The 23549-nt window shown below is 39.3% G+C and overlaps 2 protein-coding genes across 2 annotated transcripts; both read right to left on the bottom strand.

Moving 5' to 3' along the window:
• Positions 1-308: 308 nt before the first annotated feature.
• On the bottom strand, positions 309-8229 carry sycp1 (synaptonemal complex protein 1; the record flags this gene model as incomplete). The annotated part of the gene is made up of 31 exons (XM_079218275.1): positions 309-1158; positions 1271-1336; positions 1452-1559; positions 1649-1744; positions 2840-2914; positions 3010-3102; positions 3215-3325; positions 3409-3525; positions 3630-3692; positions 3775-3837; positions 3917-3979; positions 4086-4167; positions 4239-4309; positions 4440-4557; positions 4656-4759; positions 4873-4977; positions 5086-5202; positions 5306-5367; positions 5447-5514; positions 5607-5791; positions 5882-5976; positions 6182-6290; positions 6369-6442; positions 6589-6655; positions 6783-6841; positions 6956-7029; positions 7140-7207; positions 7343-7507; positions 7624-7667; positions 7744-7819; positions 8101-8229. The coding sequence occupies 31 exons, from the start codon at positions 8227-8229 to the stop codon at positions 1024-1026; spliced, it is 2862 nt and encodes a 953-aa protein (XP_079074401.1). The 3' UTR covers positions 309-1023.
• Positions 8230-11553: 3324 nt separating this feature from the next.
• Positions 11554-15476, bottom strand: slc16a1a (solute carrier family 16 member 1a; the record flags this gene model as incomplete). Its single annotated transcript, XM_079218276.1, is given in 5 exon segments — positions 11554-11780; positions 11887-12657; positions 12855-12882; positions 12886-12998; positions 15260-15476. Coding segments are annotated over 5 exon segments (1356 nt in total).
• Between the last annotated feature and the right edge of the window lie 8073 nt (positions 15477-23549).

Here is a 23549-nt window from a genome sequence, read left to right on the forward strand (position 1 = left end):
TTACGTGTAAAATTTGAATTTGTGATTTTTTTTGTTTCCTGTGTTACAAGGTTTGAGATTCAACATTTCAGAAAAGAACATGACTATTGTCTTCAGCGTTATACTTGGAGTCTTTGGTCTGGCAGTGGTTGTGTTCATGTTTCACAAATGCAAATATAAAATCCAATACTTGCATCAACCTCTCAACAACACCGGTACGGTCTTCGCCTTCATCATGCACTCAGTACATACGATTTTGTCCGTCGTTAACAATTTCAAAATCCTATTTCCATTTTCAGCAGATGATTTCGTGGCAGACGATGACACACTCGTAATTTCTGGAGGACTTTATGATGGCCATCCAATATACGACAACGTGCCAACACCCTCAGAAGACCAATCTCAATTTCGTCTCCAGTTCCTTCATTAAGGAGAAGGCAGTTCCCACAGTTTGAGATGTCACCTTGAGTGCTTTTCATCTTCCACTAATTAGTACAATTTCAAGACCCTTCACCCCTGTGAAATCTGAATTCTTCATGAGAGGCTGACGGCAGAGAGGGAGAGAACTTTACGATGGGCAGAACATACAAACATGGACAATGCTGATCAATTTGAACATTTATTTTACTTGTATCACTGTCAATATTAGGAAACATGAATACATTAAGTTAGTAGTACATAAATAATAAACCATTTCCGACACCAACAATATAAACTTGTGCATACAAAATGTGATTGCATGTGAACACCCATAAAGATAAATACGATAGTGCGACGTGAAACTCAAGTCACTTAAATCTCCTTTAAAACCAACAAAAACTTGCTAAAAAAGTTGGAATATGAACACTAAATCTTTCTGCTTTGAACAATACAGTTTAACTGATCTATAACACTACTTTCAAGAAACAAATTGGCACGCTATTATCATTAATACAGTCTATTTGATCCCTAACAGTGCTAAATATGTAAGTTAACAAAGTTGGAAAATGAACACCTGAACCCATCTATTATGATAACTGTCTATCTGACCTCTAACAGCACTATTTATGCAAAGATCTTCACATTGGTCGTCCTCTTTTTTTTGTCACCGCCAGTAACAGCAGTCCAACCAGCATCTCTCATTCTTTTCATCGCAGCTAACTTCAAGGAGTTCCCTGGTGATTTATGAGTGACTGGGCTCTGAATCTGAAAAAAATGTTGATCCAATTCTTTTAAATATAAACTATCAGGGATATTTTCTTCTTTGTCCATGTATGCAATGCATAAACCTAATTTTCTAATAGCATGTTACCTTCTTGTAGATGTTTTGTTTGCATTGTGGAGCAGAGAAATTGGGTGCAGGTGCACTTGCAAAGGTCTGCCAAGAAGAGAAATAGAAGGCCAAATCAGCTCCACTGTCAATCTTGCACAAATGATGAAAAACACGAAACAAAAACAAGGACAATGTATTCTTCTGACAAAGAACAACTCACCAAGAGATCACTCTGATCAGAGCTGTCCGACTTGGGGTCAAGCTCGATGCTGCTCTTCCCCCAGAGTGCTGACTTTTCAGTAGAAGGAGGAGTCCTGATTCTGTACGACTGGAAAGGAATTCAAAGAGGAAATGTCAGCAAAAGTCATAAATATTTTTATTAATTTTGGAAAATGTCAGAAAAATACTGGATATTACTTTGATCTTTGATATTCCGCCAACTCCGTTTGCAGAACTTCTTGGGGTTTTCAGGTCTTCATTACGAATTTCCTTCGATACAAAGTCGGTGTCAGCCTGAGTTTTATGATTATGAATTCCACAAGAGTGGTTAGATTCACATAAACTAAACTCTTATGTTGCGCAGGTCTTTATCATCAAATCAAGTCAACGTTTACTCTATAAATAGATTAAACTGTTGTCTACCTTGGTCTTTGGGGTTGTTCCACACGATGTTCTGATGGATTCGGTGTCAGATTGCTAAACCACAGAAGACATAAAATGTTATCATAGTTTGATTTATCTCTTGGCAACAGGCTATCACTCAGTAATAACCTCTAGTGACTCGTTCACACCGCATTCATTCACTGATGACGTACAGTACATACTGAGACGAATCACCCCTACACATGAATGCACATACAAATGCGCAGCCTTTGCCTGCACATGCACACACATCAAAACAGCCTCCATTATTTTGCTCCAAACTGTTTCGGTGAATAATGAATATATGAAAAGGGCAAATGCTGTTTAATGGTTATAAGTCGGATACTTTAAAGGGAAGACGGTTTGAATGGGACTAACAGGTGAGTTAATACACAATGCCCTCAGTATTTTTACTCAACCTGTCTTGAACATGAACATGCATTAAACTGCCAGCAACAAGAATGCAATACAAGTTAAGACAATTTGATGATTAGACAGTTTTCTCAATTTGCCTAAAAACTTTGGTAGATTAAACTCACAGCTTTCTTCTTAAATGCAGTTCTTCCATCATCTTTGCTGTGGGAGGGAGTTTTCTTGGTCTCGGAGAAGTCAAACGTGTGTCTTTTTGAAGAGCTGTCTTTTGGGGTCTTGGAACATCTCTGTTTATAGTCTGAGGCAGGTGACTGGAAATGTAAAGATGAATTCTTGGTTGAGTAAATGTGATGACAAACCACGTCATCAGCGGTTACCTATTAGATGTTGTACCTGCTCGTTCTTTGCTTCTAACAGCGGAGTGAATTTTGTTGACGATATTACTTTCTTCAAGTCAGTCAGCTCCTTCTGCACATTTTCCTAATAGCAATGAAAAGTGTTTCTCAAAGAATAAACGGCCTCTCAAAAAGTTAAGTACGACCGGTTTCAATAAAAAGACCCCAAAAAATGTATCTGAATCCAACTGGCACATACCTTCTCTGTTATTTCTGTCTTCAGCTGTTGCGTCAGCTGATCATTCTCTGCCTTGTGCTTTGTGAGGTCCAACACCTGATTTTTAGAATTTTGTTTTGCTTATAACTTATTGATTAGCGAATTGTTTTATATGTAAATATATGTTAATTCATAATTTGTCAGCAACATACCAGAGATTTTGTTGAGGCAGCAGCCTCCATCTCTTTCCTCTTGTTCTCATTAAGCTCTGCATCCTTTTCTTCAACCATCCGGTCATACTGGCTCTATTAAAACAATCAATTAAAATTCCTTCCAATGCAACATGTATTTGGATCGATAGCCACACTGGAGAAGACATCTTCAGACGGCAAAACATTAACTATATAATGACCTTACCTTGTGTTTCTCCATAAGTGCGACCATATCTGATATCTTGTGTTGACACTTGAGTTCTGTGTCTTCCTTGTTCTTGACGGCCTCTACTGCTGTTAATCTGAGCTTTTGTAGCTGTAAGAAAGGGTGTTTTTATTGGAATTTTGTATTATGAGGAACTTCAAATGTGGTAAATAACAAAACATTGTATAAGTAACCTCATTTTCAAGCTCTGCTGCAAAGGATGATTTGGACTCAAGATCCTGAAGAAATTTATGATGGTCTTCTTCTTTCAGTCTTTTGAGGTTCTGGGACTCCTCCTGAAGACTGTTGATCTGGAGACAAAAAACAACCATGTACATCATACAGGGCTATACTTATCATTTTAAATATTTTGTATTAATATTATACTGGAAGATACAAAAAAGAAAAAACATACCACAATTTCAAGTTGACTGGATTTCGTATTCTCCTTTGCTATTTGTTTCTTAAGCATTTTATTCTGAAAATAGAGAATTCCACTGTTAGCGGAATATATAACACTATTCCATGTACTGTAAATCTACAGTGTTATAGTCACAAACCTCTTTCTGGTATCCCTCTTGGGCTTTAAGTTTAATTTCAAACTTTTTTCTGAGATTAGACAGCTAAAAAACAAACAATTTCTTGTTATTTCCACAAAATTATTGATAATATTGCCATTTCAGATTTTAGTTTTCTAATGACCTTTGTTTCCACAGATTTGATCCAATTTTCTTTTTCTGCAATTTCCTCCTGCAGATGTTCACACTATACACACAACAATCACAGACAATCATAATTTCAAATTTTCAGGACGGGCATCATCATCAGGCCTTGTGTTACTGTTGATAATGGGTTTCGTTGGCATACTTACATTTTCTTCAATTTTCTTCTGCAAAGTCTCTGTTTCCTGATATGTCCCTTGGCTTTTGGTTTTAATGGAGTTTACTTCCTCTCTATTTAATATAAATAATAAAATATTAAACTCCTATTGAACCTCTTCATGTATCTAAAGTGCAAAACTCACCGTAAACATTGCTTTTCTTCTTCCAGTCTTTGAATTTCTCTTGTGAGCTTCCCAACCTTCTCATCACTCACCTGATTCAGTCAAAACAGCTTTCAGCATGTTATTCATATAATAGACAGGAATAAAAAACAAAAACGGATACCTAATACAAACAGCTGATGTGCATAGGAAAATGATCACATTTGAATGGATATTTCAGACCTTCATGTTTGCCTCAATAGCTTTCACATTAGAAGATCCACTCTCAAACTGCTGTTGAATGGCTGTCTTCTCACACTGCAGCTCATTAAAGGTGGATGAGAGCTTTTTGTACTTCACTCTTAAAATGAAATGAAACATTAGACATTAAGATTACATCAATTCAATACAATATTTGATATGCTGATATTATGGAATGGCTGGCTATTAAGAACTCACATCTGCTGCGTAAAGTCTTTCCTCAGTTGCTCCATCTGACAGGTTTGTTCTTTATTCTTCGTTATTTCAGTATTCAGTTGTTCCTCCAGGTCTTGCACTTTGAGCTGAGAATAAATAAAAAACACAATGTGGTGAAGCCATAAATTGTGTACATACACAATATGACTACATTTTCCATTATAAAAATAGCTTAAGTAGAAGTAAACCATGTAAAAACCTCTGTCACTGTGGCCTTCTCCTTTAAGTCTTCTTGTGCATTTGCAGCATCTTCACAAGTCTTCTTCAGTCGAATCTGTTCTGCTTTCGCAATATCTGCATCATTCTTTATCAACAAAAAATGTAATTTGGGCCTTACATTTCTAGTCATCTGCATTAGACTACGATATAAACACAGTGTTTTCTTCTGAGATGAGGTATCTATGTGTATCACCTTAAATAGCTGCACTTTTTCAGTTTTCTTTGACAGTTCAGCTGCGAGTTCCTCCACTCTGAGTTCAGTGATTTCAATTGTACCCTTCATGGACTCAATGGATTTAGATTTTGTATCCTAAGAACAAAAGCATACTCTGAGTGTCTTCAAGTTCTCGTCTATTGTGTTCAAACTATGATGACTAGTTTAGAAACAAAGAATGCATTAAAATCCACCCTACCAGTTCATCTTCAAGGATTTTGATCTGCCCATCTTTTTCTGCACTCTGCTCTATGCTCTCTCCTGTTGAGTAGAACATCTTCTTTCAGCTTGAAGGAGCATCAAATAAAAATATCGACAAACTTCACTCAGAGAGGCTTACCTAAAAGTGTGTTCCTCCTTTCAAGTTCTTTGTTTTTTGCCATAAGATTATCCTCAAGCTCCTTGGTCCTTTAAAATGGGTCATAACAGGAACACAATGGTGTAAGGGAAAACTGTATTTGGTCAGAAAAATGCTCTGAAATTACATAAGCTATGTATACCTCTGTATCTCCAATGCCAGTGCATCCTGTAGCTCCTGAATGATGGTCTGAATCTCCTCCAGCTTGTCTGCTTGCTGATTTTTTTCTCTAGTGAGCTCCTGCAAGCTCAAGTCTTTGTTTTGAATCGTCTCTCCATATTCTTCTTTGCTTTGGGCCAACATTGCAGTAATAGCTTCACGGTTTTTCTGAGGAATATAGTTAATTTTCAATCAAAGCAGGTAATCCACAAAACAACCAGGCTTCACCGAAAATGACAAGAATCTCAACACACTCACCTCAGTTTCTTTACAGTGCTGCTCTGCAGCGTTCAGTCTTTGAAGAAGGGATTCTTGTTCCCGTTTTGAGCTTTTTAGAAGTTCATATTGTTCATCTGTAAAGTCAGTAAATATTTAATGATAACATCTTTGATAACTAACAGAAACAAGTTATAGTTTTTTAGTAAGGCATCTTATTATTACTTATTATAACTAATATTATTATTAGTTATCCCAAAATACTGAGACACACAAGACATAAGAACCATTTTACCATAAGTATTTGTTTGCTGATGTCCCAGTCAAAGCTTACGATCTTACTTGTTGCCTCTTGAAGTTGTTTGCATTGTTTCTGGTTTTCATGGAGGTCAAGCAGGAGTTTTTGTAGTTCATTTTCCTTATCCTTCATTTTAGTTTGAAGCACTGCAACCTGTGAATGTGAGTGTCAATCCTTGAGCTGTTTGTGAAACAAATGAACTGATCTGAAAAGACTTTTTATTTGACTGACCTCTTTCGCTTTCATGTTATATTCTTGATGATACTTTTTTTTTAGATCTTCAAATTGCAGCAAGGCCTCTTTGACTGGAAAATGAAGGAATTGTACATTTTTATTGCTTGTGGACATGTTATCTTGCTGGAGAAGCAATTCATATGTTTGTCCTTTAAGTTATTCCTGACTGATTAAAACACTGTTGTGAAAAGGCTACAGTAATAGTAAAAAGAAAAACCTTTCTGCAACTCTTGTTGATCAGCTTCTGCTTGAATACGAAGGCTTTCAAATGATGTGATCATTTTCTAGAGAAAAAACATTACATGTAAATTGACCATCAAACCTTATGTCAGACTGTTTTATTGACTCCTGTTCAACAAATTATCATCATAAAAAAAACTGAATTGTGATGTCAATTTAGAGGTGTTTTACCTGAATACTACCACTATTTTCCATAAAGAGGTGATGTGTTTCTTCTCTTTCGGATTCAACTAGAAAATGTAAAGATTTGTTATGCAGCAATGTGTGCTTATTTGCAACACAGTATTACTATGGCTAGTTAAGGCACTTTTTGGGGCAGAGAAATGTGAAGCACTTATACTTACATAAATGCATTTTCTCAGCTGACCGCTGGAAAGTATCTTTGAGTATATTACACAAGTTCCTTGTGCCGTTGTTTCTATATTTAAAATGCGTCACAAATAAGACATTTATAAATTTGATTATTACGTTTATTTGACTTTTGCAGAGCATGTCTAGTCTCAGGATATTTTCAAACAAAACTCTTACTTGTTTCTCAAATCCTCATTTTCACTGATCTGTTCCTCCAGCTTTACGCTGAGACTTTCATTTCCAAACTGTAGAGACAGAACAGACATAATACATACCACTATGGATATCAAAGAGTATGCTGTTCCTCTCTTATCAATAATCCTTTGATAAACAAATGAATAAAAGTAGTTAGAGAGAGAATGACAGATGAGGATACACACCTGCAAGTCTTGAATGGCTTTGCGCTGAGTTTCAATTGTTCTTTTGTTTTCTTGGAGTTTCCTTTCTTTTTGCACAGTCTCAGAGTCAGCTTTAACCTTCCAACACTTAATTTTCTCAACTTCATCAAACAGCTTGGAATACAGCTGCCCAGGACTGCAATTATTCTGGGGAATATTTACAATGGTGGGAAGTAAACTGACATGCTTTTGAGTTGACATTTTGCAAAGACCAAATCTATCCTATTCATGCTTCACATTTTTTTGTATAATGAAAATATTACCTCGCCCTTTTCCATTGGGGGCACAGCTTTCATCCTGGAGATTTCTTTAGAGGAGAGACAATACTCAATTTACTTTAAGGTTTTGTGATAATTGCCAACTTAACAATAATTGCCAACTACCTGGTCTAGTTGGTGCAACCACACTTGTATTGTGGAAAGGCACGCTCTGCTCTTTTTCAAAATCTTTACTGTGACCCTAGAGGAAAACCGCAGTTATGCTTAGTCACCATTTGAATTATGTCCTAATGATTACTGCCTCTTTAGACAGCTGCCTCTAGTCACCAATGCATTCAGCCTACTACAAGGACAACAATGCACACAAGAACACATACTGTATGTTAAAAGACTTACATTGCTTGAAAGAAAGAAAACCAGGTTCACTTCATTATCATAGTGCTGATAGACAGTATTTCACCTGGACGTTTATTCATTCATGTTTACTAGCAGTTAACTATTGGCTATTTAAAGTAACTTTACCTGCTGAAATGAATTCATGAAATCCCCGCAGCTCTCAACAATTTCCTGAGGTCGAACCGTAGATACCTGCCCGCTACTCCCCCAGGAGGGTAACAGTAGTTTGAAGTTAAATCCCCGGTCTCTCTCCATCCTGAAATGAGCAGAAGATACCGTGTATATTAGCGTTAACCGACGTAAAGACACGTTACGGTTTACCGAGCTTTAACGTACATTCGCTCTTAATGCACATTTGTACATTATCAAGAGGTAAAAATAGCATATATATGTAAGCTATATATAACTAGAGTTATATAACGCTACAGTATGGTCAACTAACGTTAAGATATGCTCGCTAATTAGCATTTCATTTGGACGTTAGCTAGCTAACATTATCACGTTAACCGGCGCCACTTGAAGCTACCTTATTTAGTTAGTTAATTTGAATGTTAGCGAACCCTCACTTACCTTCAGTAAGTATTCCTAATTAATAAAAAAACGAAATGTCTGCCAGTGAAAACATTTAACGTCGACACAACGTTGTTTTGTCAAATAACGGCCGGGTAGCGTTCGTCAGCTCCGGTTTACGGTGACTGTGAGAAAACGTTAACTGCTAATTAACGGTTTCAATTCGACGCACGCGCATGCAGGCATGAATCCAACTGGAGTATTCCTTCGCGCGCCCGCATACGCAATACGTTACATAAACGGTTTATTTTGTACTGTGTGTTACTGTAGGGAGGTTAGATCCATTATCGGACATCAGGCCCATAATTCTCTCACCGTTGAATATATGTGCAGGGCTCTCAAGTGTCACGCATTGAGCGTGACTGTCACGCATTTCGGTCTTAAGTCACGCCCTCCCGCCACACATCGTATTTCTCACGCAGAAAAAAAACTCTAGGCTATTTAATGTGCCGCAGCGCGCAAACATGACCTGGTCGCGCTGCCCTCACCATGGAGGAATCAAGCACGTCTCCCCCGAATCCCCTGCCAATCAATAAAAGAAATGGGCTACACGAATAGCCAATAGGGGGAGAGAGAGAGAGAGAGAGGGAGAGAGAGAGATGTCACTCTTACCTGTCTTAAAAACTTGAGAGCCCTGTATGTGTTAGTTGGTTGGATCCAGATTGTTACTTCCCCCCAAGTCCCAGGTCAATATTGTGTTTCCTCAGACGCTTATTTGAATAAAAGGCATATTTGAAGAACATGTTCTTCCAGCTGCAGTCGGGCTCATCAACAAAGCCCCTACTGACACTGACTCCCAAGCCAATTTTTCTTCAACACCCTTGCACATATTTTCTTTATTAAAATACACTTGCCAATTTTATTTTATAGTATATACTTATTTTAAGTACTGTTATCTGTTTGTTGTTTCCCATATTTATCTTTAAATTATGTCTTGATTATTGCATGTTTATTGTTTTAATTATTTGTATTGTTTTATTGTTTTATTCTATGTCTATGTTTATTGTTCGGCACCTTTCACAGAGTCAAATCGGCAAATCTACTTGGTAAATCAACGATTCTGATTCTAATCAATGATGGTCCATAAAATGATCCATATACATTATCTACCTATGAAGTGTAAAGCACTGATTCAATGAGGTGAGGCCTGGAGGTTCATAATCATACATTCAGGAAGGGTCAGGCCATGCAACTGGAAAATAATCAATGTAACCTTGAGTAAAATCTAATGAAGAAGAAAGAGAGGTTCCAAAATAATTAGATGGTCTCATTAAACACGTTGGTCCTCCTTGGTTCTTCCTCCTTTTTGGTTAGGGATTACAAGGACATGCATTATGCAAGGCAAAATGAAGTGAGAATGTGAAATCCTGTCTGTGTCCCTGAAATTCAGTTTTTTGTAATATCCTCAAGCATGACTGCACACGTTTCATACAGAGCATTGCATCCAATTAAGTTTGCAGGTGACATTTGTTTACAGAGGAACAGCTCTCAGTTCCTTTCACACCATAATTCCGTCTCGCCTAAAGCAAGATACCAACTACTGCCATTCTCTAAAGACATGAAACCAAAATTGCCATATGTTGTTATATTTTTACTATAACTTAATTTTTATTAGGTAAGAGATACACTCTCATGACTATTTTCTCATATCCTACATTTTATTTAATTAATTTATGATCCAAGAGGAGGACCTGATTAGTGCTGACAAGCTTCTTCCTAATTCATATGACCTTTGCCAAGTGAAGCCTTGGTTCTGCTGGTTGAATGTCATTCAGTTTAATGAGAAGCACAGTATTGCACTGATTTGTATCTTAGATACTATCAACAATACATAATCTGTTTTGCACATTAAGATTACAATGTTCAACCAGCAAAAAATAACGTCAGCAGCTTTTATTATCAAGCCAATATTCTATTAAGCCACTTTATATTATTTATTTATTTTTACTGTGGTTGTTATATAATGGCAAGAACATAATTTGATAAACTGACTAAATGCGGTGGAGTCATTTGTCCAATAATACAACAGATATAACAGATGACAATAGCTTGAATCTAATCATTCGTCCACCCAGTTCATTTGATAACGGTTAATGGCATGACACTGGTGTAGTTTCAAAGAAAAATAGAGTTAGTGCGTCTCTAAAGAACAAACATTTTTCTTATCTCAGAATTTTAATAAACAGAATGAATTGCAAATGAATGCTTGTTTGATTTTCTAGCGTGTTCAGTATACAGTAACTTGCAGTCAGTGGCACATTTTTTCACCATGTGAATACAGAAAGAGATGCAAAGAGGTTTAATACCCTCAGAATTATAGTAAATTCCCATCATTCAGCATCACAAATGGACCAAGCAAAGCATGTTTCAAACAGAAATCGGGAATTAGTATGAATACATTTGTGGAATGTATAAAGTGAGAGTGGATGGACACCAAGGATGTTTTCAAACCGTTCAAAACTGCACAGAGCCAGACGGTCCTTGTGAACATTAAATCATTTTTATGAATGTGTTTGAGAGATAGTGTGGCAAGCATGTTAAGGGGGATATAATTATACACTTTCACAGATAACCTTTTTAAATAAATTGAGCATTTAGCACTTTGCATGTACCTTATTAAAAATGTAATTATCTAATCTCCACTTTACAATGTTAAAATACCAGAAACTGTGTGTTGCAGGAAGTGTGTTGCAGGAAGGTTATAGTGATACCGTCTGAGATTTTAAAAAATCACAATACCCCAACAATATAAGTGATATAAAAGGCTAAGCAAACCTAAATCCAACACATCACAGTCCCTATATGAATACCAGAGGTATTTTATGTGTTTAAAGGGCATCAATCGGTGTATGCATGTTTTACATGAAATCCCATTGAGGCTTTCGGTGGTGGTCTTCAAAAACAATTCATTATAAAACGTTGTTTTTTTAAATGTATATACATATATATATACATGTATACATGTGAGATTAAATTGAACAAAAACGTCACATAACATGGTACAGAATATTACACGGTGTCTTCTGTTTTCTTCGCCTCTGTCACCTCCTTCATAACAACGGACTTTTGTTCTCCACTTCCCACCTTGGCCCTACTCTCCTCCTCTTTCTTCTCTTTGGCCAGCAGGTGATAGTTAAGCCCCATCCCCGCAAACAGGATGATACTGGAGACAATGAAGATGATGCCGCTGACCAGGTATGTGTACTTGTAATCGTCAAACACGTCCTTGAACATCCCTGTGAAGAAAAAGAGTCACATCGCATGATTCTTTAGTCACGGTCGAGACACAGAAAAAAGAAAGGGTGACAGTGAACTTGGAAGCTCATTTAGAAGGCGCTGTACTCAAAGGGGTTCTTAACAATACAGGACCACACTCCAAAATGGTGACGAGCCCGACGGCACTGGAGAAGCGCTGGGCTCCCACCAGGTCCATCAAGGTCTCGAACAACACTGAGCTCATCCACCCGTAAGCAAACCCCCCAAAAATTGCATGAATCACAAAGCCTTTGTAGTCTACCGATAATGGTGCCAGAAGGTGGCAAACACCGTTGGACAGCACCGAGGCAGCGAAGAAGTACTGTATTCTGGGCCGGACGAACTTGGTGTTAGCCACAATGCCCATTGAGGGCCGGGTAATCATGTCCGTAAAAGCCAGCACAGACAGTAAGAAAGCTGCTTTGCCTTTCGGGATGTTCTTACTCTTTGCATAATTACTGAGGAACACCAGCGGTGCAAAGAAACCGAAACACAAGACAATATTGCCCAGAATGTAGAGCAAAAAGCCTCGGTGCTTGAACAGCGATAGGTCGATGGCGGTGTTGATGTTCTGGACTACCGTCCTCCTCTCTGTGCTCTTCTCTGCAGGTTTGGGTTTGGGTCCAATGGGAAGCATGAGGGAACCAGCAACACAGCAATTGAATAGCAGGCCGCCCAGGATCAACAAACTTCCTCTGCAGCCAAACTTGTGAAACAGCCAGGTGTTTACCGGAGCCAAGGTGGACAGGAAGACGGGGCTTCCAGCCATAGCAATTCCATTAGCAATAGGCCGCTTAATGTAGAAGTACTTTCCAATCATGATGAGGGCAGGGTTCAGGTTTAAGGCCAATCCCAAACCTAACATGATCAAAAAAAAGAAAACATGCAAGTGCATTTGACATCTATACATATACAAGTTGAAATAAAAGGGATTTGAACGTTAAACTGTTTGGAGATTAACACTAGATGGCAACAGTGCGCAGTAACAAAATAAAGAAAAGAAAAAAAAGAGACTCATGGCTATACTTAGAAATATATAAAGTTAAATTAGGTACCTCCCACCACACCAATACAAAGGTACAGTCATTCAACAGAATTGCAGAAAGAGGCACCGATGAGGCCTGATCCAGACAGGCATCCTCCCGCTATCATCACAGGACGACTCCCATATTTATTAACCAGGATGTTGCTGATTGGACCTGAAGAGCAAAAACACACTGCTGAACGATTTCTATCCAATTTCTATCCACTCATCAATGCACAGGTCTCGCTCGAACCACCAGAGGGCTCTAGTGCCACAGCCGTGGCTCGGAAAATTCAAAACAACTTCTGCAATCATTTTTGTCAGTGCTGCACTGCAGTAGATGTGTTCCCGTCTCATTAATAATGCGATGTGTCAGAAAAACCATGACGGTGCTGATGAAATAAGCATTTATTTGTTCGAGAGATTCATAAAAATTGACAGAGGAATCATTTGTTGGTGGATTCTTCTTTAAATGGACTCTAAATGCATTTGAAATGATTATTGGAAGAAGCTCAGTTCAGATGAGTGGGTGGGAGTATAAGTGTGTGTGTGTTTGTTTTATTGGGTGGGATGAAGGGACTGGTGTGTAAGAGTGTGAGTGTGTGTGTGTGTGTGTGTGTGTGTGTGTGTGTGTGTGTGTGTGTGTGTGTGTGTGTGTATCTTATTAAGTACAGTTTTTGCAATTTCGGCACCTGGTACATTAGTTCCAAAGAAACAGTGACAGAATGAGGGAACAATACATCAACTTATCAATATGCATGCACCTTGGACTCAACATCAATACAGAAAAATCAGTATGACTTGTAAACAAATGACTAAAATGTGCGGCAGGTTCACGTCGCCAAACACCATCTCCGTCCTCGGCTTATAACAAGCGGCCTAAATGAGTATGAGGACCCACACGGAAGACACTTCTGCCTTCCTGCCAAATCCCTGCACTAGCCAATGAACCTAAATAGAAACTGACAGTTTTTGTTTAGAGGTTGTCCAGACTCATTTGCCAGCACGGTACAAGACAAAGGGTTTTTAAATTGTAATGCAGCCAGTCTCCACACTAACAATGAGTTCTTTCCTTTCGCCTTGCAGGGAGACTTGCCTGGGATAAAAAGGTTGGAGACAAACCAATGTAGAATATTATGAATGTAATGAATCAAACATTGAAGGAGTACAGAGGTGTGCAACAGTAGGTTGTTAATGAACTTCTCCTGCTGATGTGCTCAGAATGTTTAACATACGATAACAGACTTGGCTGTCAGCTGCTCACGGCGCGGGCAAACATTTCATCACTTAACTTTCAATTACCATGCATAGCTTTGCTTTCATCTGTGTATATTTACATCTAAACATTTGAATTAATTAACAATACACCTGAATATGTATGTTGTGTCGAATGTGACTCATAACTTGTCAGAACAGGTGTATAATTCTCTTTTTAAAGGCTTGGAAAAGGTGGTAAACCAACCCCAGCTGATAAATACTGCTACTGAACATCACACTGGGAAGTGGCGGACTAATGAAGAAGCATCGGACGTTCTCAAAGTGCAACTCTGTGACCTTTAATCACTGGAATGTGCTGCCGAACGATAAGCAGCATTGATTCTTTTAACGCACTTATTTTGTACCGTAATGAGGGCTTAACTTTGACATGAAGCTTTGCTCGCCTTTAATATGCAATTCTGAAACTTGCAACTTGCTTTTACACTCTTCACGTAGCCAAAGAGTAATATGTTCAACATTATGCAATACTGGCAATAAAATACTGTACCCACTTTTATTGCCTGCAGATCTTGTAAATATATTTTGTAGAGAATTTGATTCAAAGTAGTTTTATATGGTGTAATATTTTCCACTTCACATCAGTTTGGCACACTAAAGCAACTTTCCAAAAACTTCCCCCAGATTAGAAAAAGATGCCCAAGTCATCATTTTTTCCGGTTTATCACAAGAAAAGAGAAGTGCAGTGGTTTGATTTCCGAGCAGACGGTCTTGAGGGACCAGGTGAGCTCCTTTGAACTCGGTTTTCTCCGTGTTGAATATCACGCACATGAAGGGAACGTGACTGGCCGTCACTCATCTCATCAGTGCAGGAACACAACCTAACCTCCGGTACCCTCAAAACCAATTAATGTGCTCCAAAGAGCAAATCTTCAATAGAGGAGTTACACTGTTGTGTTATCTCAGTACGAAATGTTTGATTGATGCCGCACTATAACTTTTTAGAATCTCTGGCCTCTTTGTGGACAGAGTGAGGCTGAACGTCTACAAAGCAAGTCTGTACTTGGAGCAATGGATCAGCTTTTTAACACTCCAGGAGTAAAGCTTTTTCAAGTTGTGCTAAGAGCTAGAGACTGATTGTATCTATAAATCGTCTTGATGTGCTGAATGTCAAGTGTTCAGCAATGTTTGACAGGTTGGATTTTTGGACTCGTGGCTCACCTCCGCCATACATGCACGCTAACATGATGGAAGAGATCCAGGACACCTGGCTGCTGGTCACATCGAAGATCATCTCAATCTCTTCGAAAAAGACACTGATGGACTTGGGGATTGCGTAGGAGAAGCCAATGGAGATGAAGGACCCGACCACCACCATCCATCCCCAGCCACCCTCGGGTGGCGTGTAGCCTTCAGAGCCACCGACGGCGGGCGCCATTTCCAGTCACGAAACTCCTCTTCCCTTTCAACACGTTTTACAGCTACGAGGATCTAGGAGAGAACAAAACAGCACAGAACATAACTTTGGTTACTGCAACTCTTAATGGCTCGGGATCGGCCCACATGACTAATTCTTCTTTTTAAAACCCCTCTTAGATCCTCTGCTGACGTTTAAAAAAATAAAAACTATCACACAAAAAAAGCAAATCGGCAGCTCAGCCTTCTTACACTAAGACTACTACCTCCTCAAGGCCATAAGAAAGGCAAGCTCTTTTTTAAACGACAATTGAAAACAGATTTATTCCGTGTTGCCTTTAACAAGCTGACACTTTTCTTTTGTTTCATACTTATCTTTTAAATGTTTTATTGTTCTACTTCCTTCCTTTGTTTCATTGCTTGGTTTTATTGTGCAGTATTTCCACACTTTAATCAGTTTTTATGTATTCTCATTCCCGCACATTGTTGTAAAACACTTTGAACTACTCCCCCTGTATGAAAGACGCTATATTAATAAAGTGTATCATACCTATACTTGATGTTTTGTCCTCAGCTTTGAAACATTTTACATCAAAAGCTCTGAACATTTTTAACAGTTTAACTCAAAAAAGATTGTGTCAACGTTAGCAACAGTTTAACTTAACACTTAAGGAGTCTTACAAATGGTTAAAAAGCCGTTCATCAAACGATATCTAATTGGATAATAAAAAAGGGATATTAAAGCAACTAAAAACATAATATATCAATTTTATGACAATAATAACATTAACGTTACTGCTGAATTCACAAAGATGTGTCAAAAAATAAAGTAAAACTCAGATTTTTCCACCAGCTTGGTTTCACATTTACTTCTCCATTTGCCTACCGGTACTCTAATAACGGCTAACTTGAGTTGTCTTCTGTAGAAAAGGTTTGTCAATATTGTTGCAACAGACTCGCCCTTGACCTTTTCCATGGCGGTAGAAAAGTGTCACAGCTGTGATCTGTGGTTCAGATATGATACATTTATGCTATTTTCAAAGTTCAATGAATCCTCAAGGTGATCGAGTAATTGATGTATTTATTTCAACTCCTATGCAGAAGATATTGTGTCTGAGATTTGTGTCTGCATTTTCTCTTTTTCCATCTGTCTGATGCCATCCGTGCCTCATCTTTAGCACTAACTGACCAAAAGAAACTTGTTTTACTGTATAAATTCACCCTCAACAAGTGCAAAATGCAGTGCATGTTCACCACTGACCTATAAGCAACCCTGAGTGCCTCTGCTTTGCTTGGGCCACATGCATATTTGGTAAGAGATCAGATTTGTCTCAAAATACTTCCCCAACTCGCTAAGAGACTTTAGGATTAAGGAATGCCGTTTTTGGCCTCGCTTTGCTTTGAGTTGTTCTCTGCATGTATTTACTGAGCTCCCACCCACTGAGCTCCCGCAGTCTCACTCAGAGGTGATGAATAAGAGTCCGTCTGCAGAGTCAAACAAGTTACTGTATTGTTTACACAGGGGAGACTATCCAGAGAAAACATCGATCAGACCATGAACCCTAGAAGAATTCACACTGTTGAATAGCTCAGGGCTGATATAGTGTTTTTCAACCGAGGAGGACTTGATTTGGTTGATGAATTGGTTTAGGGCTCTGAAAACGTATTGGATAAGCCAGTTGTGTGCAGCGAGTAGTGAATATTTAATGTCCTAAAGAACTTTTTTTATTGAGCTGGGATTTTAGCTGCTGCTATGCAGCTGTAATCGTGCCTCCTGCATTATTCTACACATGCAATAGGTAATGGAGGTGAAACAAGAGCTTATGCCTTTTATTTATTCACACAGATATTACGGGTCATTTAGAATAATTAGGTAGTAACCACTTGGATGTTACAAATTATATTTGCATATAAATGGCATTTAAAAATGTTACAGGCTTTTACTTTTCGACAGGAGGAAGTGGAATTGTTCGGAACAACAGCCAACATAGCGTAAAGGTGTCACAGCCGACACATTTGTAAGACAGACCAACACATTTCAACAAATACCAAGTGCTAAGATAAGCTTCAGGAAAGGTTAATACCTGCTAATGACAAAGACTACTTAAAGAGAAAGTTCACAGTTTGGTGAACTGTGATTTCTCGCTTAGAGAAAATTCATATCAATCTGTGTGTTCAGTCCTTGCCTGGGTAGCTAGCCTAGCTTAGCATAACAACTGTAGGTCTGTGAAAACAGCGAGTATTTCTCTGGAAATACAACAATGTGTAATTAACATGTAATCATGTTTAAGTGTTGTGAAATACTTTAAATGAAAAATAATTAGGTTGGTTAGAAACCACTGTCTATATTCCGTGACAACATAAGCCTAATTTATGTTGTTTAGCATAACGGAGCACCTATGAGCTTTTGTTCCTCAACTTCCTCCTAGTTTTAAAGTTAAGTCTGAACCTTCCTCTGTCACTGTTAATACTTACATGTTTGTATGTTGAACTTTACTTTTGTATCTATGTTGTAGTATGAACACAATTTTTGTCAAATAAAAAGAGCTGGATTCTGGTTCCCACCTGTCGCGTCTTCCACTCTGGAAACGGAGGGTCTCCGCAATTACATGAAAGGTCAGTTGAAAGACTTTCACTGTCTGAAAATAGTTGCCACACATCCAGAAGGCAGCCTCTCAAATAGGCCAGTGTGCTGGGGACATGTTCTTCACTGGCAGTAGAGGCAGCGCTGCAATTTTAAAGAATGAAAAATTCAGTGGTTGACTTTAGATGATGAATGGAGGAATGAGTTGAGACAGACAGGACTCCAGATAAAACATCAAAACCGCAGGAATAATGAATAAACCGGATAATTTCCCACTAAGGATTGATCGCTTGGATCTAAAATGGAGAGAAAAGCATCAAACAATTGACTGAAAACTGCAGCGTTGATTCATTTAAGCCAGGTATCGGAGAATGAAATAAGTAGACAAATGGGCAGAGGCATCGACTCTAAACCCCGTCACATTGTAAAGCTCTAAATAAAGCAGTCAAAGCGCCACTTGACAACGCAGACATTCCAGCACAAAGCAGGGTCTGTTCAGCAGACAACACTAACGACTCAACTCTTCGTTGGTGTTACTGAAAAAAGAAACAATGTTCTTTAAAATTAATTTGACTATCACAGGTCACTGTTCGACACCCTGAGCTTGTTATGTGAAGCGATGAAACCCTGTTGCTTGACTTGACCATCATTAGCTGGAGGCAAAGCACTGCTCCATATAGAAACATCATCCATGTGGTGCATTCAAGGCCCACACTTCCTCAACATTCTACACACAACACCCTATAATGACAAAGTGAAGAAAGTTTTTGGGAATTTTTTGCGAATCTATTAAAAATAAAGAACGAAAATATAACATGTACATAAGTATTCACAGCCTTTGCCATGACACTCAAAAATTTAGCTCAGGGGCATCCTGTTTCCACTGTTCATCCTTGAGATGTTTCTACAAATTGATTGGAGTCCACTTGTGCTAAATCCAGTTGATTTGACATGATTTAGAAAGGCACATACCTGTCTACATCAGGTCCCACAGTTGACAGTGCATGTCAGAGCACAAACCAAGCCATGAAGTCCAAGGAATTGTCTGTAGACGTCCGAGACAGAATTGTATCGAGGCACAGATCTGGCGAAGGGTACAGAAACATTTCTGCAGCATTGAAGGTCCCAATGAGCACAGTGGCCTCCATCATCCGGACATGGAAGAAGTTTGGAAGCACCAGGACTCTTCCTAGAATTGGCCGCCTAGCCAAACTGAGCAATCGGGGGAGAAGGGCATTCGTCAGGGAGGTAATCAAGAACCCAGTGGTCCCTCTGGCAGAGCTCCAGCGTTGCTCTATGAAGAGAGGAGAACCTTCCAGAAGGACAACCATCTCTGCAGCACTCCACAAATCAGTCCTGTATGGTAGAGTGGCCAGACAGAAGCACTCCTTGGTAAAAAGCACATGACAGCCCGTCTGGAGTTTGCCAAAAGGCACCGGAAGGACTCTCAGACCATGAGAAACAAAATTCTCTGGTGTGATGAAACAAAGATTGAACTCTTTGGCCTGAATGCCAAGGGTCATGTCTGGAGGAAACCAGGCACTGCTCATCACCTACAGTGGTGGTTCTACATGTAATTGCGCCCCGAGCGAGACCCCCTCCGAGTGAAAAAAGACCGGATACATCCGTCTGTGCGTAGCCTCAAACGTAGCCTCTTGATACATGTGAAGAGGTTACGTTTGATACGTTACCCCAAAAATGAAACTTAAAAGTCCGTTTCAACTCGGTGTTCTGGATTAAAATCAAAGCAGAGTATACTGAGATCGCCAAAAAAGCTCTGAAACCCTGCCTCCATTTCAACATCCTGTCTTTGTGAAGAGGGTTTTAATGAAGTTACAGAGTGACATAAAGGTTTAAGTTATGGAGTAGAGTCAGTAGACTGGACATAAACACACGTCGGGGCTCGGTCACCCCGAGACGGCACCGGCTCGTAGCAGAGAAACAAGCTCAGGGCTCCACTAATGCAGCGTAATGGTGAGTTGTATCTTTATGCACTTTATAATTGTCTTTATGCCGGTCGTATTAATTCATATTTATTACGTCACATTTTTCGCCCACACCGTGAAGGCCGGTCCACGAAAATGCGCCCCCTCCCCTTCCCCCCCCTCACACATGATCTGTAGACGGCACCTTCAGGGGACACCAATTTGCCAATTCCCCACACAGTGATATGATAGATAATGGAAAACCGCTTCGCGGCCCAGATGATATAGTGCCGCCCCCCACGTGTCATGAAAAAGTGCCGCCCCGGGCGGCTGCCCGGTTCGCCCGTGCCCAAAACCGCCCCTGATCACCTGGCTAATACCATCCCTACAGTGAAGCATGGTGGTGGCAGCATAATGCTGTGGGGATGTTTTTCAGCGGGAGGAACTGGGAGACTAGTCAGGTTTGAGGGAAAGATGAATGCAGAGACATCCCCGATGAAAACCTGCTCCAGAGCGCTCTGGACCTCAGACTGGGGTGACGGCAGGGGCGTTTCTAGGATTCAAGGAAAGGGGGGGCTTAGCCCCTAGAGAACTGGCATGTGTGCGCGCGCAGCGCCCCGGATATCCATTGTTTCAGACAGTTCATAGATTGGTTCAATCAGAAAGAGTGTGATTTTGCTCTCTAGTTTTGCTTGCATTCATTCAGTATATGATAATAGAAGAGACAGAATTTCAGGATCATAGTGAACACAAATATGAACTTTTCTCAAATAACGAGAGAAATACTTTTCCTGCTTGTAAAGGAAAGACGGATAAACTAGCTTTCATATTCACGTCACTCCCAAATCCAATGGATGGAGAATGGACCTGACAGTGTCAACTTTTAAGTTGTTTACTTGTTTTATTTTGAGCAGAAGGGAATAAGATTTTGATCAACATTTACATCTATTTTGTTGTCTGTGTAGTTTTTACAAACCAGTGATATTTTATGCTAATTTGGACACTATCACTGAGATAAAGATGAACTAGTTCAGTGTCAAATATACCATTCAATAGTAAAAAAAAACACATGAATAACAACAACAACAAAAAAACACATTTCAAGTACATCTTAATTATCGAATGATAAATATTGTATAATGGTACTCCTTGGTACAGTTTACTGTGAGCTAAACTCCTTGGTGTAGTTTACTGTGAGCTAAACTCCTTGGTGTAGTTTACTGTGAGCTAAACTCCTTGGTGTAGTTTACTGTGAGATAAACTCCTTGGTGTAGTTTACTGTGAGATAAACTCCTTGGTTTAGTTTACTGTGAGATAAACTCCTTGGTGTAATCCTGCTGTGGTTGATGAGAGACGTTACTTGGCAGAGTGAGACAGCCAGCGCAGCAGTCTCCCCAAGGTCCTAGTGCCCTAAAGCTAAGTATGATGATAGGCTATTGGATTGTAATTTTAAGGGGAGAAAACATACAAACCAGAACACACGCACATATGTAGCATGTTAGAGTTATAAATAAGTTGTCCATGTGAGAAACAATAGTTTAATTTAATGACATCACCAAACTAAAAATAATCTTTTTTTTTGTTGAAAATTAATATTCAGGGCTAATTAAAAAACCTAGCCTAGGGACGTCACTGGGCGACGGTTCATCTTTCAACAGGACAGCGCCCCGAAGCACACAGCCAAGACAACAAAGGAGTGTCTTCGGGAAAACTCTGTGAATGTCCTTGAGTGGCCCAGCCAGAGCCCTGACTTGAACCCGATTGAATATCTCTGGAGAGATCTGAAAATGCCTGTGCACCGACGCTCCCGATCCAACCGGATGGAATTTGAGAGTTTCTGCAAAGTAGAATGGGAGACACTGCCCATAAATAGGTTTTTCCAAGCTTGTAGCATCAAACTCAAGAAGACTTGAGGCTGTAATTGCTGCAAAAAGTTTCTTCAACAAAGTATTGACCAAAGGCTGTGAATACTTATGTAAATGTTATATTTTCGTTCTTTATTTTTAATATATTTGCAAAAATTTCCCAAAAACTTTTTTCACTGTGTCATTAGGCGGTGTTGTGTGTAGAATGTTGAGAAAAATAAATAATTTAATCCATTTTGGAATAAGGCCGTAACATAATAAAATGTGGAAAAGGTGAAGCGCTGTGAATACTTTCCGGATGCACTATATATATATATATCTCTCTTTTTAAGATTTTAGCTACAGCTAATTCGCATCTGTAGTCCATCATCTCCAGAAGGAATTTAACAGTTCTTCTTCTTAGTTTATTTAGATGTATTTTGTGTTTGGATTAATAGCGAGCTGCGCTGAATTAAACAGAATAGATGTTAAAGTTGAATAAAATTCCAAACAAAAATATCCATAATAGTGTTGAATGAACATGAAATGTTTCATTTTTGGCTTAATGTTTGAGCCTCCAGCCAAAGAGTTTTCATTAATTCTCCCTGCAGCCATGCTCGGGGTCTTTTATGACCCCAGGTTTCTAATACCGCTTATTAGACCTGGTGAATTTGTCTGATTAATTATAGATGAGGGAAGCTTGTTAAATATTTGCTCGGGGAAAAATCACACACTCGCATAGTGAGTACTGTATTGTTAGAACACTGACAAAGCAACACATCTTATACGAGTATCCAACTGAAAATAGCCTGCTTATGCAAGCAATTACTTTTAAAGTGACGTCTGTCAAGCGTTAGAAGTGCATAGTGTCTGTGTGTCAAGTGTCTTAGCTTGGCAGGAGCTCTCCAACAGGGACAGATGAGCTCTACAGATAAACAGCAGTCTCGGAGGCACGTTAACACACTGCCGACATCATTGAATGGGACTGAGCATCTCTGAATATGTATGAAATGAAATAAAAATCGCTGCGTATGTTTCACAGATGCTCCAGACGTTATCCGTGGATCTATATCCGCTGTGACAGCCCAAAAGTTGCCAGCGGCACCTCTGCCTCAGACTTCGTCGAACGTGACTTGAGTGAAACTGAAAAGTTCAGTTCATTCAGTGCCCAGATGGACACTATGGTGCTAAATGTTGAGCTCACACACACACACACACACACACACACACACACACACACACACACACGCACGCACACACACACACACACACACACACACACACACACACACACAGGTGTGCCTCACATGCCCTATGGCATGTGTGATCTGAGAGGATATCCAATAATGTCTTTCTGAGGCGCTGATTTCCTGCATTAGCTGATTTTTGAGCACTATTGAATATATAGAAAATACAATTTACCTAAACAACAGACATTGTTAACCTCTTCCACCTGAAAGAAAGCCTTCTGAACTGAATGGAAATGGATTTGGGAACAACCCATTTGCACTCACTCACTCACTCACTCACTCACTCAAACCTACACTTACATAGCGGCAGGTATTCATGCAATCTGCAATTTCCAACAAACATACATTGCATACTCACTTAGAAATTCATCTTTTCCTCAAACCTCTAACTGAGCCATGATAGCTGCCTTGCTCGACAGATTGTTGACAGCTGTTCTGTCGGTCGGTACCTCAGTCAGCGAAATATTTGAACAGCTATTGGATAGATTGTCC

This window comes from Taurulus bubalis (genome assembly GCF_910589615.1).
Source record: "Taurulus bubalis genome assembly, chromosome: 5".
Lineage (NCBI taxonomy): Eukaryota > Metazoa > Chordata > Actinopteri > Perciformes > Cottidae > Taurulus > Taurulus bubalis.